Here is an 18,178-nt window from a genome sequence, read left to right on the forward strand (position 1 = left end):
GATAACTGATAATAATGATATAATGATGATAATGGAAAAAATAATTCTTGTTCAATCTTAACTTCAAAATGCATACAAAAACTTTTTTGAAAGAAAAAGAAAATTAAGATCACACACACACTTACACTCTCTCTCTCTCTCTCTATATATATATATAAAATCCTGATAACTATAACTAAATCTTTCCCATGTTATAGACATATGTCCAGTCTATATTTTGGTGCATAATAATTATCATTATCCACCGATAGATGGCGCCTTCATTTCTCACCAACTCCACTAATTGGAAATTGCCATATTTAGATATATGGCATGACTGGAGTTGGTGTGCGGTAAAGTAGTACGTATTTTGAGAAAGTGATAACACTACCCATGATTCCAGTGTAAGTGACATCTACTGTATTTGGTAATTTTTTTTAAATATGTAAAATTAGTTGGTTGTTTGGTTTAAACCAGAGTTTTCAGAACTTATATATCTTGTAATGCTCCCCTTCTCAGAAAAAATTTTCCCATTAACCCCAACCTACTGCTTGTCCATTGAGAATGGGGATGTTGTCCATCTTGAATGACAATAGCTATAAATAATTTTTTTTCTAATGATTTGCCTGGGATGAGTCTGGTCAAAAAAACCCCCATTTTCTACCTAAGCTAACCCATAGAATCTTGTTGTATCTGCCACCTTATCTAAATCTTCATCACATCTTTGGGATACATAAGCTTAAAGTCAGTGAAACTCCTCTAAGACTCCCACCTTTTGTTCTGCAAAAAAGTGGCCATCTGCTGATGGGACCGCCGAATAGAGGTTGTGTGACAAAAAAAAAACACATTTCAGGGGGGGGGTGTCATTTATTTACAATGCCCAAAAAACCGATACATTTACAGTGAACCCTCGTGACAATGACACTCGATATACCAATAAATCCCTCTACAATGGTATTTTTCCAAATCTTGTTTGGAATAACCTATAGTCTGTTCGTCTACAAAGATATTTTTTCTTGGTCTGGTATTGTTATGTATATCAAGGTTTCACTATATTCTATGGAGAACTTGAAATACCAAATCATCCAATCAATATTTTGATCTGTATTATTCAGGACCTGTTCTTTCTTTATAGTAAGTACTGAATGAACGCCAGAATTTTGCCACTGGACTTATCCCATTGCCGAGATCTCTTCCAGCCCAGCTTCGTGGCAGAGTCTGGAACACTTTATTTTGTGTCAAAAAAAAACCAAAAAACCATATAAAATTTTTACAACATATTTTCCCCGTCAATTGGGTGCTGTTGTGATTAACAAATTTTGTGGTGATTACAGACGAGATGGGATTGGGAGTTAGAGAAAAGTTTCAGGGTTTAGTTAAGACATATGAATGTACACATATTAGGATGGAGGTATGTTTTAAAAGCAATTGAGGGCCCCCCCATGCCATCTCATCTGTTATCTTACACTTGCCATATTATATACACAGGATACAAAAAGAAAAAGAAATGAGAATCTTATTGTGAAATAAAAAAAAATATTTATAGCAAGTACTGTACATGTTCTTTCCTCACATTTTTTTACTCCCTCACTGTTCTATTAAATCCCTATGTGCTAAAAAGTGAAGAAAATATCTGCAAAGCCAAAACTTCCACATCCTTTACCTGTTCAGTAAAGACCATGGGTTATTTGTCTGATTTACCCAGTCACTCCGGGATAAAATTTTTAAACTGCCTTATCAGCTTGCAGCAGCCATGTAGCCTTAGCCTTTGTCATTCTATCTACAAATGTTTCCAACCTGATAGTGTCACCCATGAATAGAAAATCTGATTGATCCAAAAAGGTATTTATACTGATGTGTAAAGTGATTAAAAGGTTGTATATATATATATAAAGTGAACTACCAGCTCTGAATGCATTGGGAAGAAAAAACACAAATTTGTTTTTTTAACTCATCCAGTAGGAAGTGGCCACCGACGCAGAATAGGGGTTATTTTTTTATTATGTCTATGGAGCCTATCATTCGTTCCAAGGAAAACTGGCTACGAAGGGAAGTTGGCTGGGCAATAGAGATGGCCTCCTATAGAAGTTTTATTATATATATAGTGAATCTGTGGGCAATTTTGGCTAGAGGTATTTTTGAAGTAGTCAAAAGTTCTATTAAAAGAAAAAGAATGTTGGAATGCCATAAAAAGATCTCGTGTGACAATATGAACAGCCGTGTTTTGAACAGAGTATCTCAATTTAAATCACATTAGACCAGATTTTTAAACAAAATCACTGATTTAAATAAAATTTTTATATTTCAAGCGTATTGCTGATCATGCGGCTGATTGTGACCGAACTGAGATCAGTCCTCGGATTGTCATATCGGCTTGTAATTGGTGCTCATTGATCTCGGTTTTGATAAGCTCATCACACAGTTACTGTTACAATGTACCCAACCAAGCCTGTAGAGCTTGTTACAGGGAGGATATTTTGTCAAATGTGTCATAGGTGCTCTCATACACATAAGATAATGGGGGGGGGGGCTATGGAGCTGCTAGATGTCCGTATATATGACCCACAAGGGGGTATGCAGGGTGGGATTGCATTGAATCATCATCATGAATTACTAAGAAACTCTGCAATTTCACACAGTTGCTTAGAGGAAAATGCTGGGTAGGGCTGATGTAACCTAAACCCCTGGGTTCCAAGACCTATCAGCTGCTGTATTTAAATGAACATTCAATTACAATACAAGATTCATCAAAAGACTGGTTATTTGTGGAGATGAAGATTACAAGGAAGAAAATTCATCACTGCCCCCACGGGGACTCAACCCCTGGTCTCTCGCTTGCCGGACGAGTGCTCTACCATCTAAGCTATGGAAGCAGATAGAATATTTCAACCTTGGAGCTCCCCGTGGGGGCAGTGATGAATTTTCTTCCTTGTAATCTTCATCTCCACAAATAACCAGTCTTTCGATGAATCTTGTATTGACAAGTGGAGAGGACGTTTCTATATGCATTCAATTGCAATTTTTAAAAAATTATAAACGTTATTTTTTTTAGTGTTTTTTTAAATATTGGACTATGGTTATGTTGTCCGAGGGCGGCAGCCCCCCCCCCCCATGGCAAAGCTCAACGTTCATCACTACTGAGAGGTTTCGTGACAATGTGTGTGTTGGCATGTCTGCTCCTATAATGCAAGGGTTAAAATTTGTCTTTACTTAGCTTTTAAACAAATAGCTGGTGATATTAGAAATTTCATGAACAGCTCACAAGTAAGAATGTGAAATTTAGGAGTTGCTTAGAACTATCAATGACAAAAGGAGCTCAAAATGTACAATATCTTTACTTGAGAAATATAAGAAACTCATGTATTGCTTGAGCAAACACTGTCAAATAAAGGGTTAAGTATTTGTGAGATCAAGTTGAAAGAACCACTAGACAGTTCGATCCACAACTCTAAAACCTTGCACTATTGAAAAGTGCTACTCATCAAGCATGATGTCAGATTCCACAAATCACCTATCAACATCTTATTGAGCCTATGCTAAGAAAAAGGAACTGGCTCAGTATCAAAGGAAGAAAATGATCCTTTCCAACAGAGCAAAGCCTATTCTCTATTGCAGATTGACAATTTAAGCCATTGCAAAAGGCAGCTTAATAGAGTACTGAGGGCAAAATAAATTTGCTACTCTGTGTATGCAGAGTAGCCAATGAAGAACTGCAAGGTTTAATAGTTAATTCTTGAACCTTGAAGTCTTGAAGCAATTTTTCAATAAAAAAAAATGTCTTAAATATCCTTCCTTATAGAATACGTTTAAGTAAAAAAAAAAATTTCTTAAAAAAAATTATGAAATTTAGTTTTTTTTATGACCTCTGCATCCTACAAGTCATATCTGATAAACATTTCAAAGAATTTTTCAACACATTTGAAAGGCAAATTTTTCCTTCCAATGGTTTATGCATTTCAGCCCTACAATGGAGAGCTATTTTCAGAACATCGTGGTCTGAAACCAAAGCAGGCAAAGTTTCTTTTCAGATAATGATGAACATTTGTTTCTGTACTAATATGTTAATTTCAAACATTGTTTGCATTGGAAGTTTCCTTTACACATGTAAAAAGAATACTTTCACATGGTTAAGAATTTGCCTTTGAATAATGACAAAAGTGGACACTTTGTATGTGCACAAGAGTAGATACAATATGCTCTTCACCATGGCCCCCACAATGGCGGGGCTGACAATGCTCTAGGCCTTTGCAGTTCTCATCATTGTTTGCTTTTTCATGCTATAAATTAACTATAGAAGGGCCCATAAAAAATCACAGCCGAGGGGCCCCATTCAATCAAAATAGTATTTTTGTAATCTCATTCCGTCAGACCAGACACGACCCAGGTTCTGTCCCTCCCGGGATATAAGCCTTTTACCCATGTGGGTTGAAGTGTAATCTTATTCCAGTGCAAATATATACATATAAGTTCAGCAGCAAATAAGTTGACTTTTTTTACTTTATAACTGAGCAATTTGTGTGAATGCTTATGCGTTTTTTTTTTATCCTTATCAGTTGTAAGTAGTACCCAAAAATCTACCTAAATCATTACACATCGCAAGATCTCTGTCAGAGCAAACCATCTTCTGAAAAATATGAAACAAAAAAAAAATTCTAAAAAAATCATGGCCAAAAAAATTTTGAGCCAGGTTGTTATATCACTATATGTTCTTATCTGTATTCATTGTTGAACTGGAAAACAATTGTTATTGGAATCAGTATTTTTTTTCAATTCCAAATGATTGGTCAGTTGTTATTATATTGCATTAATTTTATTAATAAATTTGGAATATCATGAATAATATTTAAACAATATATGCCGTAAATCACCATAAAAACCCCAGCAAGATTCCAAAGCAAGATATTGACTAAATGGGGAATACTTAAACCCAGACAGGAGAGAAATAGCTTACAAGGTTTACCTAAACAAGGGTTCACATCAGCTTAATATGTTTAATTAAAGCCTTGTTCACATGGGAAATAGTGGGTTTATAACAGTGGGTTAAAAACAGTGGGTTTAAAATAATTTGCAATTTAAATTAATTAATTTCAATAATTTGCACCAATGACTGCTCTCCATTTCTTTTCTTACAAAAAAAAAGTCATCAAGCGGGTGCTAGCATCCCAATCCTACCGCAATATTTGCACATGTGAACGGGGCTTAAGAGTGTGATAGTTTGCTGTGGTACAAACTGATTTCTTTTCAACAAGAAGTGAGAAAAAAATTCAAATTTTTATTTTTCAGTTAAGACAAAAAAGATTGAGACACAAACATATACTGTGAGAAATTTATGTCACAAAAAATTGATGGCATGGTGAATTTTTGTGCTTTAACAATTTCAAACTGCAATCAGTTTTTACCACAGCAAACTATCACACTCTTAAGCCCCGTTCACATGTGCAAATATTGCGGTAGGATTGGGATGCTAGCACCCGCTTGATGACTTTTTTTTTGTAAGAAAAGAAATGGAGAGCAGTCATTGGTGCAAATTATTGAAATTAATTAATTTAAATTGCAAATTATTTTAAACCCACTTTTTTCTATTTCCCATGTGAACAAGGCTTTAATTAAACATGTTAAGCTGATGTGAACCCTTGTTTAGGTAAACCTTGTAAGCTATTTCTCTCCTGTCTGAGTTTAAGTATTCCCCATTTAGTCAATATCTTGCTTTGGAATCTTGCTGGGGTTTTTATGGTGTACAAGAATTTCACCGCATTGATATTTTATAAAGAATCAATTCATGCAATTGTATGTACAGCATTAGTGTGAAATGTTTTATCCACTGATGTAGCAGAGACCTGTGCTAAATAAATTCTGCAAGTCTTATCCCAGTTCACATATAACCGAAAACTTTTGCTATTCCACTCTGGCTAAAAAACCTGGCTGTAAAAGAGTTAAAAATGATCATGAATATGATCATTTTTAACTTTTTTACAGCTGGGTTTTTTTTCCTCAAAATAGACTTATCCAAGTTCTGACTTATCTTTTTCCTCCTTACCCTTTTATGAGACTTAGACTTGTTTTTCAGGTTTCCACCTCTGACAAGATATTTCATTTTCTTCCTCACCCTTCACAAATCCAAAACATACCCATACTCCCAATCTCAGACGTTTTTGGGCATTTTGGCTTTTATAGAGTTAAATTGACTTTTGAGCTCTGAAGCTAATTTCTTTGCTGAGAAGGGAATGAATTTTTGTGTTCCAATATGTTTTAAACTTGACATATAGGATGTTTGGAGACAACATTTTTTAATGGTAATGTGTGTGTGAACCAAAATCTTTCATGATCTGCTTCCCCGATTACTGATTCAAGAGCAAATTTTGACTTAGTCGAGATAAAATATTTTCCTCTCAACCTCTATGTATTGATTCACCTGGGAAAGAAAATTCTTATAAGCAAGACCTTCAAATGAGCTTTAGAAGTCATTTAGTGATTTGAAGTAGAAACTTAAATACATTTCATTATCCAATCATGTGCTACCACATAAAGCCAAACTATGTACAGTCGAACCTGCTTATAACAAGCTAGGTTTTAGTGAGAATCTGGATTTAACAAGCCAATTAATGAATTTTGTTTGGTATAATGGTAATTGTATACCAATTCTGTCTCTTTTAATGAGCAAGTTTCCACGGTAGCTTGAATTTAAAGAGCAATTTCAAAAGAAAACTTTAAAAAATCAATACAAAAATGAGAGAGAATGAGAAGTTCAAGGAGGACCACGAAACTGTTCACGTTTTATTTTTCCCCTCACATAGTATGGCGATAATATAGCTGATGAGGGATAAATGTCAATCAAATAATCCAACAAAAGATTTATCACCCCCTTTAAGTTTTTGTTGTCAGTGTGCAGAAATAGTAATGGTTAATCTAGAAGAGAAGAAGATGAGAATGGAGAAAATAAAATTTTTAAAAATGGCTAATTTGGTCTTTTCTCATCTTCCAATACAGACTCCATGTGTTTAAGTATGAATTTTTCCATTCCTGTGCATTGTGTTTCTTATTTAATGGGGGAAAAATGCCCAAAACCAATTTTTTACTGTCCAAGATCAAATAGAAATTTTAAAGTTCTAGAAAAAGGTGAAAAAAATATTTTATACCTCTAATACAGCGATTGTCAACCTTTTTTGACTTGTGAAGCCCTTTCTGGTAAATAATTTAATAATTTTTATAGCGGAGTCCTGTAGGTTTATTTTTTATTTATTCATCAAAGTTACTGACATACTTTTATTATACCCATTGCTCCGTGTTAAATATATACATACTTGCTAAAAGCATTTAACTTCGTAAATTTAGTTTTCTTTTCCCACTTGAATATGGATTTAGCAAGTGACCAGATTTAACAAGCATTTTTGCTACAAACGTGCTGCTTGTTATAAGCAGGTCTAACTATTATTTTTTCAGTTTAGTTCAGTTATAAACATACTGTGATATTTTCAATCAGTTGTTATATAGATTCTACTTACTATTTGACAGCTCTACTGCATATTTAGCACACATGATGTTTTTCCTTACTTGTTATTTTTTTCTGACTTTCAGTTTTTTTCAGCACTGTAAGTAATCAGTTACAACATCATAACAGAATAAATTCAAATATCACTTTTACACATACTCAAGTGGCATCTCTATCAACATTACTGTTTTATTCTATTTTTATAGAAATATGAACCTTAAATTTATAAAACTTTAAACTGTTCCATGATTTTTTTTTCTGTTCAAGGTCAGGTTCACACCGGACAGATACGATAAGCAATACAACCACGGCATCAACATGGATTGGTTAAAAACCTGAACTTAAGGTTTTTTAACCAATTCATGTTCACAGCATGGAGTTTTTAGTATCAATCTAGTGTGAATCTGGCCTAACATATGGAGGATATATTACCTTAAGATGCTCCCAGTCTCAACATAGTTTTTACAAGTTATCCTGCTTTTACGACATTCATTTGTGTTTAACAGCATGTCCTGAGATCAGTTTGAAAATTGAAAATTGGCTGGGCTGAGGGGAGCAGAGAATTCATCCATTATCATTCACTAAAGTGCACACATGCTTTGTGATTTTGCTTGCTTTATGTGATTTTGAGAAGTTAATTTAAGGAATTGCAACAGATGAAATTTGATCTTTAGTTGTACTGGTACACCTGTACTGTTATTGAATGCCTCAGAAATAATGCAGCTAATCGTAAAATTGAAAATAAGAATTATATTAAGGCTGACTATGAATGTGAATTTTATGTATGTTCAACTGTGAACTATTTAGTGATTTGAGTAAATTCTTTTCCTAATATGCATTTATTTATATTATATGATATTATCATATTAATATTTTAATTTATATTCATTTTATATTTTTCACAGGCATTACTCTGCTTAGTTCAAATTGCATCTGTAAGGAGGACCATATTCAACAATGAGGAAAGGGGGAAGTTTTTATCACATCTTACTAATGGGATAAAAAATATTTTGGCAAATCCTCAGGTATATTGAAATAGTTTATTTTTAAGGAAATTGTTAAAATTGTTTTTTTCTTATACAAATACTTATATGAGATGTTTGTTTACCACAGCGGTTCTCAACCTTTTTTGACTTGCGGAGCCCTGTAGGCCAATTTTTTGAATTATACATCAAAGTTACTGATGTATTTTTACTATTTAAAAATTATTTTTTTTAATTTTACAGTTATTTTTAATTTTCCTTGAGCGGCCACGGAGCCCCTGGAGAGTGTACAAGGAGCCCCAAGGGCTCCGTGGAGCACCGGTTGAGAACCGCTGGTTTGCCACATCGCTTGGTCATTGATAATCTGTTTTTATTGTTTTACATACATACTATGTCTGTTACCTTGAGAAAATGAGCATTAATAAAACATAATAGATAGCAAAGCAAAAAAATGAATGAAATTCCGTGAGAGGAATAAAAAACAACAACATTAATTTAGCAATTTTTACCATTGACATCTGATTTGGTATGATATAAAAAATAACTTCACATTCAGCAATTTCTGCTGTGCCCCTTAAAAAATGTGAATTTTATTTTTTTGACCCACCCTAATGTACATGCAATCATGGTCTTCCACTTTTGTTCTAATAAATATTTTTAACTCAAATTGATTGGTGTTGTTGCCTTACTGTATTTTTTCCAGAAATTATCTGATGCTGCCAATTACCATGAAGTTTGTCGACTTTTAGCAAGATTAAAAACCAATTTTCAGCTTGGGGAACTGGTGAAAGTTGAAAATTACCAAGAAACAATTGCTCTCATTGCAAAGTTTACTGTGACTAGTCTACAGGTATACAGACTAAAAAAACATTCTCTAATCGAAAATAAAGATAATAGTCTTGGATAAAATAACCACATCAGCTGTAATGGCTTATCATAATTATAACTTACAATTTTTTTTAAATAACACTCGATTATGTACATTATATATATAATATTTCTTGGCTCATTTACTGTGGCACCTATGGTTTTAAAAATATAGTTTTAAAGCTGGTGTTGCTCATATTATCATACCTGCCAACTATTACGATTTTATCTTATTTAGTAGGATTTTAACATGTTAATACGATTAATGCTTTTGCTTCTAAAAATATGATTTTTTACCGAATTGGTAGTATTGACGTTTTCTTACTTATGCTGCAATCTGGTTGGCATTAGAATCATCTATAGTCTGTTGTTCGACATCACTCCTCGGAACCTAGCCAAAAATTCCAGCACGGTGAGAAACAGTGGAATACCTCTTTGGAGTTTTCGCGGCAATTTTACTGGTGCGGCTTATGCGCCAAAATTATGTCTCAAGCCGCCTCCGTATTAGACAGTATACTGAGTGATGCACCAATTCTTTAGCATCCATTTGATGGATTAATATTTTCCCGAAATTTGCATGCCATTCTAACCCTTTATGGTTTCATTTTATCTAATCCATTTTATTTTTTTAATTCAGGCCGAATTTTCTAAATGAACTTGTGCAAAAAATTGAGTTCATAATTCACACATTTTTGATAGATTTACTATTTATTTATTTGATAGATAGAAATAAAGCATTATTTTCTTGATATTTGAGTATCTCGAAATTTCACCATGTCTGAACTATAGAATTACTTTTTATTGTTTAGTTATTCAGGGTTGAGTTTTCAGAATTTTTGGAAATTTTCGACAAAAAATGAAGCACTTGATTCCAGTGCGATATTATTCCATTATATAAAGTTCTATTAATATCAATCATTCTCAGGTGATTAAAATGTTAAATTTGGAGTTATGAATATCAAAGGGTTTTCAATGGTTGGGACACGCATGGTAATTTTGTTCATCAACTATCTTGAGAAAGGTAAAACTATCAATAGTGAATATCACATGGCATTATTGGATCGATTGGGTGTAGAAATCAAGAAAAAAATGGCCTCACATGCAAAAAAAAAACGTGCTCTTCCACCAAGACAATGCTCAGTGTCACAAGTCGATGGAAACGATGGTTAAATTGAATGAATTACACTTCAAAATGCTTCCTCACCCACCGTACTCTCAAGATCTGGCCCCCAGCGACTACTGACTTTTTGCAGATATCAAAAAGATGCTCCAGGAAAAGAAATTTGACTCAAATGAAGAAGTGATTGCGGAAACTGAGGCCTATTTTAAGAGCAAAGACAAATCGTTGTACAAAAAAAGCCACCGAAAAGTTAGAGGAGTGTTGGAATGAATGTATCACTCTTGAAGGAGAGTATGTTGATGAATAAAGTCAAATTTCTAAAAAAAAATTGTTTTTCTTAGTTACACTGGAGACTTATTGAGTGATGTGTTATATCTATCAGGTTAAAAAAAAAACGATTTAACAACATTGACAATATTTTCATTGTTGTATTTTCATATTTTTCACTGTTTGAATACTGTGTTTCTGAGGTCAAAAACCTAACCCTGATCTCGTATCACATTTTGAATATACATCTCTATTTGACTCAGTAAATTTAACAAATTTAATCAATAGTTTAGATAAAATGAACCATAAAATTATGTATTATCTGTTCTAGATTCTTTGTTTGTAGAAAAATTCAAAATTGCAAATTATAATTGTTATTCTGTTTTAATTATTGTTATAAATTAGTGTTTAAAAATACAGCATTGCAATATACAAAAAAGTAAGTTCTTCATCATGTTATATACCTATTGTGTTCAAAACATTATCCAAAAGCATTCATTTAGGTTTTCGACAGTTTTTGATGCTTGTTGGCATCAAAAACCCAACCCCGCCTAAGAGTTAGCAGACCAACCCCTTGAGGTTATGTACAGAAAAAAATATTGTGTTAAATATTGGTGTTTGGATTCACAGCAATAAACTGTATACGTCCCAGTCTAATTAGCCTGTATGTGCAGAAAATGACCACAATGAGATAAAAATGATCTTGTGCAATTATAACTTATTAACCATAAGTTCAAATTCATCACTCTAATTCCCATTTTAACTTCAGTTTTGTAGTTTCTGTTCATTACATGTTATTTTTCATTGTTATAATTGCTGACACCTTTTCTCTTGGCCAAATCCGGGTGTTCTTTTTTACTTTATTTAATTTGGTGGGTTGTGTGCTCATCACCAGGTGGAAAAAACTTGATAATTGTTCTAAAAAAATAATATTTAAAAATAATAATTTCCCATGACATGTCAGTGGCTTACAATGATCTTGTTTAATATCATTAATTATTATGACGTCAGATTTTCAAAGCTTTTATTGAATAAGTTTCACCCAAGCTAGGAATCTGTGTTCTATGGAAACTAAATCATGCTTTAGATACTATAAGTTCCATATCATTAATATGTGTGTATGGTCATATGTTTCAATTGTCATTTATTATCTCTCAGATGTGGCAATTTGCCCCAAACAGCGTCCATTATTTATTGAACTTGTGGCAAAAGATGGTTGCTTCAGTGCCTTACATGAAATCAACAGAACCTCATCTCTTGGAAACATACACTCCTGAAGTTACACAAGCTTATATTACATCTAGAGTAGAGGCTGTAGCAACAGTTATCCGGTCAGTTTTTTTTTCTTTTTAGTGATTTATTTTGCTATCAAAATAGATGGTTAAACTATTCATGAAAAACCAGGGTTGATAGAAATCACAAAATTTAAAAAAATAAAATGAAAATTTCTGATTTTTTATTTAAATCAGATTATATTTTCTTTTAATTTTGTGCTCAAAATACAAATGTGTATATACAAATACAAGGCCACAACAGCCGAAATGCCCAACGAGGTGGCTGAGAAAAAGATGCCCATAACCAATATGGATGTCATATATTTATAAAATACAGCTACCCAATTAAAAGTAATATATATGTATATACACAAGATAAAATATTATATAATGTCCTTAAAATATTTTTACTGCATTACATTCTTGTGTAATGATGTAAACACTTTTACAGGGATGAAACATCTGATTTTTATTAATTAACATATATATTTAAAAAACGGTTCTTGTGCAGTCATGTGGCAATCGTTTTTGTCAAGTAGTTGTACAGCCTTTATACTTTGAAATACCAACACCCAACAACTTGTGTAAAGGATGTTATGGGGGTTAAAAAGTTGGTGGTAATTTGAGGTATCATCAGTATGTTCAAGATATTTGTGAAAAACAAGTTTTTCATTCCAGCTAGAAATTCATTTGTTGATTGGAATAACATTGATGTGTTATTGTAAGAGGTTTTGGCTTTTTTCATGTTAATTTTACAATTGCATTGAAATGATTTAAGTTAGAATTTTAAATTTTGTTTCAGTTCATTACAATGTATTTTTCTCTTTAGCTACTGGTAGTACTTTAAAGTACCAGGTTTGATAATTTTTTATGTACTAATTAATGGCATGAAAAACTTCAATTAGAACTAAAATGACCTATCAAATAATTAATATAATTATTTACTACATTTTTATTTATTTTCTTCTACTTTTCATAATCTGGTAGATAAAGAATCAAAGTTCCATAATGCAATCACCGAAAAAGTATATTTTCAGAGTTACACATTAAATTGAATGCAACTCAGAAGTTTTTCTTTTGTATGCTTCACTATGAAATAATAACATAGTATATTAGTTTAAACACTATAACCAATGGAAATGGCAAATTAAAGGTTTAAATTCCTAATGCGTTTCATCACGCAATAGATGCCATCTTCAGAAGAAGAGATAGCTAAAAATAAATTAATTTTGCTGACCTGGCAAATCTGTGGATCAGTTACACTGTCATTCTATCCATTGAGTAGCCTGTAAAGAAATGTCAGGCTAGTCCTCCCCAGGTCATTGAAATTCTTATATGGTCAATTATTTACTATCATCATTGTTATCTTATATAGATATTTGTTATCTTATTATCTTTGCTATTTTATATAGATTTCAGATATCTCTACCTTCAAAGACAGCACCCATTTGTGTCGAAACATGAATTTAAAATTTTCATCAGCTTTTTCCATTGGTCTCTAGAACTTAGTCGACACAAGTTTTGGCATAATATTAAAGGTCTTTTTAATGAATACATATACAGTCGAATCCTGTTTTAACAAATACTGTTATACCGAAAATCTTGTTTTAATGAAAACTTTCCTAATCTCTCAGATAAGTTTACATAGGAACAATGTAAAAACCTGGAATTCCTTTATAACAAAATTTCGTTTATAACAAAGTGATTTCTCCGGTCTCTTGGAGTTCATTAAAACAAGATTTGACTTTAAATAGCATATTCGTTCTGAAGAAAGGTTTACTAAAGTAAATTAGACAAAATAACAAATTATATCCCATTGTGATATAATAACTACGAAATTTTGTTTTCATATGAAAGAGAATTTTTTCTCTCTTTTTTTTTTTTTTTTGTGCTTTCAGCAATGTTTGTATTATGATTCAACTATATTGAGATTATTAAATGCTTTCTTCTGAAAGTCGACTCAGGTTGATAAGACATTCAACTTATGTAACGAAAAATATTCTGAGGTTTCATAAGTTTGAAACCTGCTAGGTTCTTATCAGAATCATTCCTAATTCAGAGGTGCTTCCTCCGCTTGTGGAAAAAAGATCAGGTTAAGGTAACCAAACAAGAATACTATGGTTACTCAAAACATTCTTCACTCCAAATAGTTATTCATCAAATTATCAAGTAGTATAAGACATATTAGTTTAAAACCATACATAAATTTTTTTCTAATGACTGCCTCTGTCCAAATATTTTGTAAGGGGTGCAGCCTACAAACTTGTTGACACTAATTATATTTTATCCCTTCTAAAAATGTTTAAATGTATCTAATAAAATTTTTTTTAATGCTCTTCACAACTTTCAAAGATCAATAGTGACCTTATTGCATAAATCAAAACAGGAATTTATTATGGATTGCCACATATTTTGTATCCATAGATTGGTACAGCTTCTATACTTTTAAAACCATGTTTTAACTTTTATTCCACTTTCAGAGAGGTACGTGAAGATCCTTTAGATGATATAGTGTCAGTGCAACAGCAGCTTGATCAGGTAACTGTTTGTATTTTAAAAATATTAATAATTGTACATTTTTTATAAATGGGACCTCAAACTGTAATCAAAGTAATGTGGAGTAATAAAAAGTGTCATAATTTCTGGTCGATAAGCTACTTTAACATACAAGCACCACCATAAAAAATAATTGGAGAGATTGTTCTGTGTTTTAATTCTGTAAATTTCAATCTCAAACATTGATGGTGAACAAAATATATTCAGTAATTTGTTATATTTTACTTTTAGCTTCCTTCAAGAATGTAACTGCTATGATTCTGTCATGCACTGAAAGGCCACTATATTATGACCACCTGACAGTTTTTTGCAAATGAGCTATGGCATCATACTGTTGCAGTTAAAGAGCTAGGCTAGTATAGAAAAGGAAAGCTTAGTTCCTCATACAGTAGTATAGTTGAATTTTGTTTGTGAAGATATGTGTGCGTGGGGAAAGAAAGGGATTTGACAGACAGTATCAGCAAAGCGGCTGCATTTATAAAATGTTCAAGAGCAGCTGTATGTAGCTAAAGTGTTTAACCAGTCAGGCCATACAATGTTATTTAAATTTTTTAAAACTAATTTGTAATTATTTTAATTATTATAATTTTTTTTTGATTTTAAAAAATAGTTAAGAATATGAAGTCACAGTTTAAATGTATTCATAAAAAATTTTAATCAAGAAAATTCATTTTATTAGCTTCAAACTTTTAAAAAAGGGAAAAATTAGAAATTAATTAGACAGCTAACTGGTTAAAGACTGGACTTTCAGGTTAAAGAATGGATCTCTACATGCAACTTGTGGGCTTCACAGACTGATGAATGCTCGGGCAGAACTGAGAGTCTCCAGACTTGTGATAGACAATAGAATGAAAACATGCAGCAAACTACAGCTAGCAGAACTTGACGAAGAATCTTCTCAAAGGATTTCCGAACACACTGATCCCAGACAATACATCACAGCGCCCAAGTGGTGCAGTGGTGAAAGATACAAGTCTACGACTATGAAGGTTGCTATTAGGCTCATGGGTTTGATCCTGGAGATATAGCATAGATGAGTTCTGTCTCTAAATGGATTCAAGGCAAGCACTGATAGATGGCGCCTTCATTTCTGACCTAACTTGATAGATAGTAAATTGTCGTAAGGTGATATGACCAGAGTCTGTGTATGTAAAGTAGACAATGCATGCTCAGATCAAACACTGCTACTGTCTGCAGCTAACAGGAAAAAATGTCAAATTCGCTCAGGAGTGAGTGCAAGGATTAGATAGTGGATAATTGGAAACAAGTTATGTGATTTGATGAATTTTGGCAGAAACAGCATGAATATTATATTGCTAAGTGCATTGCTACAACCCTTCGAGCTGGTGCTGGCAATGTGATGGTTTGGGGGAATGTTTTCCTGGCATACTTTGGGTCCTTTGATTCGTGTTCATGAATGTGTGAATAAGGCATCGTATCTAAACAGGATTGGTTTGAGTGTAACATGAAGGAGAGTTTACTTTGCTTAGGTGACCCCCACAATCCCATTGAATTTTTGTGGGAGGAGCTTGGAAGTACTATCAGACATTCTAGATCAGCAGTTCTCAACCTTCGGGAACCTGCAGCCCGGTAAATCTCTTTTGTGTAAGGCCCAGTCATACACATAATTAACGAGAAATTAATGGAACAAATGAAATGGCAAATCACTCATGGCCCGGTGTGACTTGTGTTAGGGCCCAGTGGTTGAGAAACACTGTTCTAGATCCACAACAATTTAATCTCACACTATTGGAAAGTGCTATTCATCCAGCATGGTCTCAGATTTCACAAACCACCTATTCACATCACATAGACTCCATGCCAAGAAGAATCAGTGCTGTATCGAAGGCAAAGGGTGGCCCAACAAAATATTGATGAGGTGGTCATAATAAAGTGGCCATTCAGTGTATATGCTTGTTCTATGATTTTGTCCACTTGATGTTCATTTGTTGCAAAGTTGATTTACTTATATCCAGTTGTAGATGTTATGATGTTGGTCATCTAAAACAGGAATCTTTTGTGTTATTCCTTTAAGCAGCATTAACAAGACACAAGATATCTCGCCTCTTTAAAAGCCTATTTAAAAGCTTATTTTAGCATTGACAAGCCCATATATTTTGTAAATTTTATTTCTCAATGGAACACTTTTCCTTATACCTCTTAGTTTGCATATGCTGAATATTGGAAGAAAGCCTATTTCATTAAATATGCTGAGAAGAGCTATGTGTGCTCTTGTTGGCACATAAGGCTTGAGGTATGGAGAAACTCAATTTCTTGAATATGTTTACATTAGAGAAATGCAGGTGTCGGGGTGGGGGACGCAAACAGTTTAAAATTTTAAACGGGATGGTTAAGATGGGCCATGAGTTGTTAATACACCGTCAATCAATTGCTTCGCCAAGGAGAGACCAGTATCGCTTAGTAAAGGACAATTCCAAGTTGTGTTGCAGGGAGTTTTTCTCTAATATGGGTTGTTAATGAATGGAATAGCTTACATCCCCGGGGGTTGTGAATTCTAACACAATTGGCACATTTAAAAAGTGTGATAAACATAGTGGGATAAATCGAGAAACTATCCATACTTAGATAAGACAACTATAATGTTTTTATGGGCAGTGTGTTATGTAGTATTAATTAATTATTTATTTTTTCCTTTTGTGAAATATGTTTTTATATTTTATTGCTGTATTTTGGGTATATTTGACATCTCTATTTTTTATGGGCATCTTTTTTCAGCCACATCATTGGGCATTTTCCCTGTTGTGGCCTTTATATTTGTATTAAAAAAGATATGGCGTTTTAAGGGGGTCAAGCGATTTCTTCTGTGCCACTTAAAGGATTAATAACTTTAATGATGAATTACTATGACTGGTTAAATTATAGGCTAATTCAGGCTTAATTCACCAAGCTTTGATGAATACAAAGAACCAGTTTTTATTACTTAGTTTAAAGTCAGATATTTTTCAAACCCTGATAGCACAATAGACATGTAATTTTTTCTGAAAGTTTTTTCAGAACAAACTTTCTTTAACCTTCTATCTTCCAGAAATTCTAATGAATGGCCACTGTGGTGGTCGAGTGGTTATAGTGACGGACTCGCGATGCGAGGATCCGGGTTCGAACCCCACAGTGGTGGTCGGCTGAAGTTGGTTTTCTGTGGTTTCCAACTTCAAGGCGCAAATGCGAGCCGATCTCCCCGTTAAAAAGTCTCGCCACAGAGAGCAACAGTCCTACAACGATAAATCATTCAATCATAACACTTCACTCATAGTTAGAAAAAAACTGGTGGCAGATGGCAGCACGACACATAACAAGCATTACACAGGAACAAACTTCACGTCAGGTTTCACTACACGTACACACACATTCCCGCATGTACCGATTCGTTGGGGGGTTCCGCGGGGGGTTGTGGGCGGGGTGCATGTGTGGTGTAGCAGTAGTGGGTAGGGCTCGTAGGTAGGGTAAAAAAGGGCTCGGGGATCCATGGTGTTCTTGGGTCAGCCACCTCGTTGGGCGGTTTGCCTGTTGTGGCGCTGTGTTTGTATTTGTATTTGTATTTGAATGAAACCATATAAATTTTTTCTATACCTGAGCTACACCCAGAATAAGACAGAATGCCAATGCACAAGAATCCAAACTCAGC

General features: G+C 33.5%; 1 protein-coding gene across 4 annotated transcripts in view; it reads left to right on the plus strand.

The window, feature by feature from the left end:
• The window catches only part of Ranbp16 (Ran-binding protein 16), a 164,646-nt gene that overhangs the window by 39,515 nt on the left and 106,953 nt on the right, over positions 1-18,178 (plus strand). For all 4 annotated transcript variants that reach the window (XR_016192796.1, XR_016192795.1, XM_089232902.1 and 1 more), the window contains exons 8-11: positions 8,374-8,493; positions 9,155-9,301; positions 11,864-12,036; positions 14,460-14,517. Coding sequence is in view for 2 of the 4 variants with exons in the window: in XM_089232902.1 (XP_089089028.1) it covers positions 8,374-8,493; positions 9,155-9,301; positions 11,864-12,036; positions 14,460-14,517 (498 nt within the window). In the remaining 2 variants the exon portion in view is untranslated. The remainder of the gene's footprint in view (positions 1-8,373; positions 8,494-9,154; positions 9,302-11,863; positions 12,037-14,459; positions 14,518-18,178) is intronic.

This window comes from Pholcus phalangioides, unplaced genomic scaffold (assembly GCF_987345545.1).
Source record: "Pholcus phalangioides strain wild (caught in Gottingen) unplaced genomic scaffold, Ppha-v1.0 ptg000007l_1, whole genome shotgun sequence".
In the NCBI taxonomy this organism is placed as follows: domain Eukaryota; kingdom Metazoa; phylum Arthropoda; class Arachnida; order Araneae; family Pholcidae; genus Pholcus; species Pholcus phalangioides.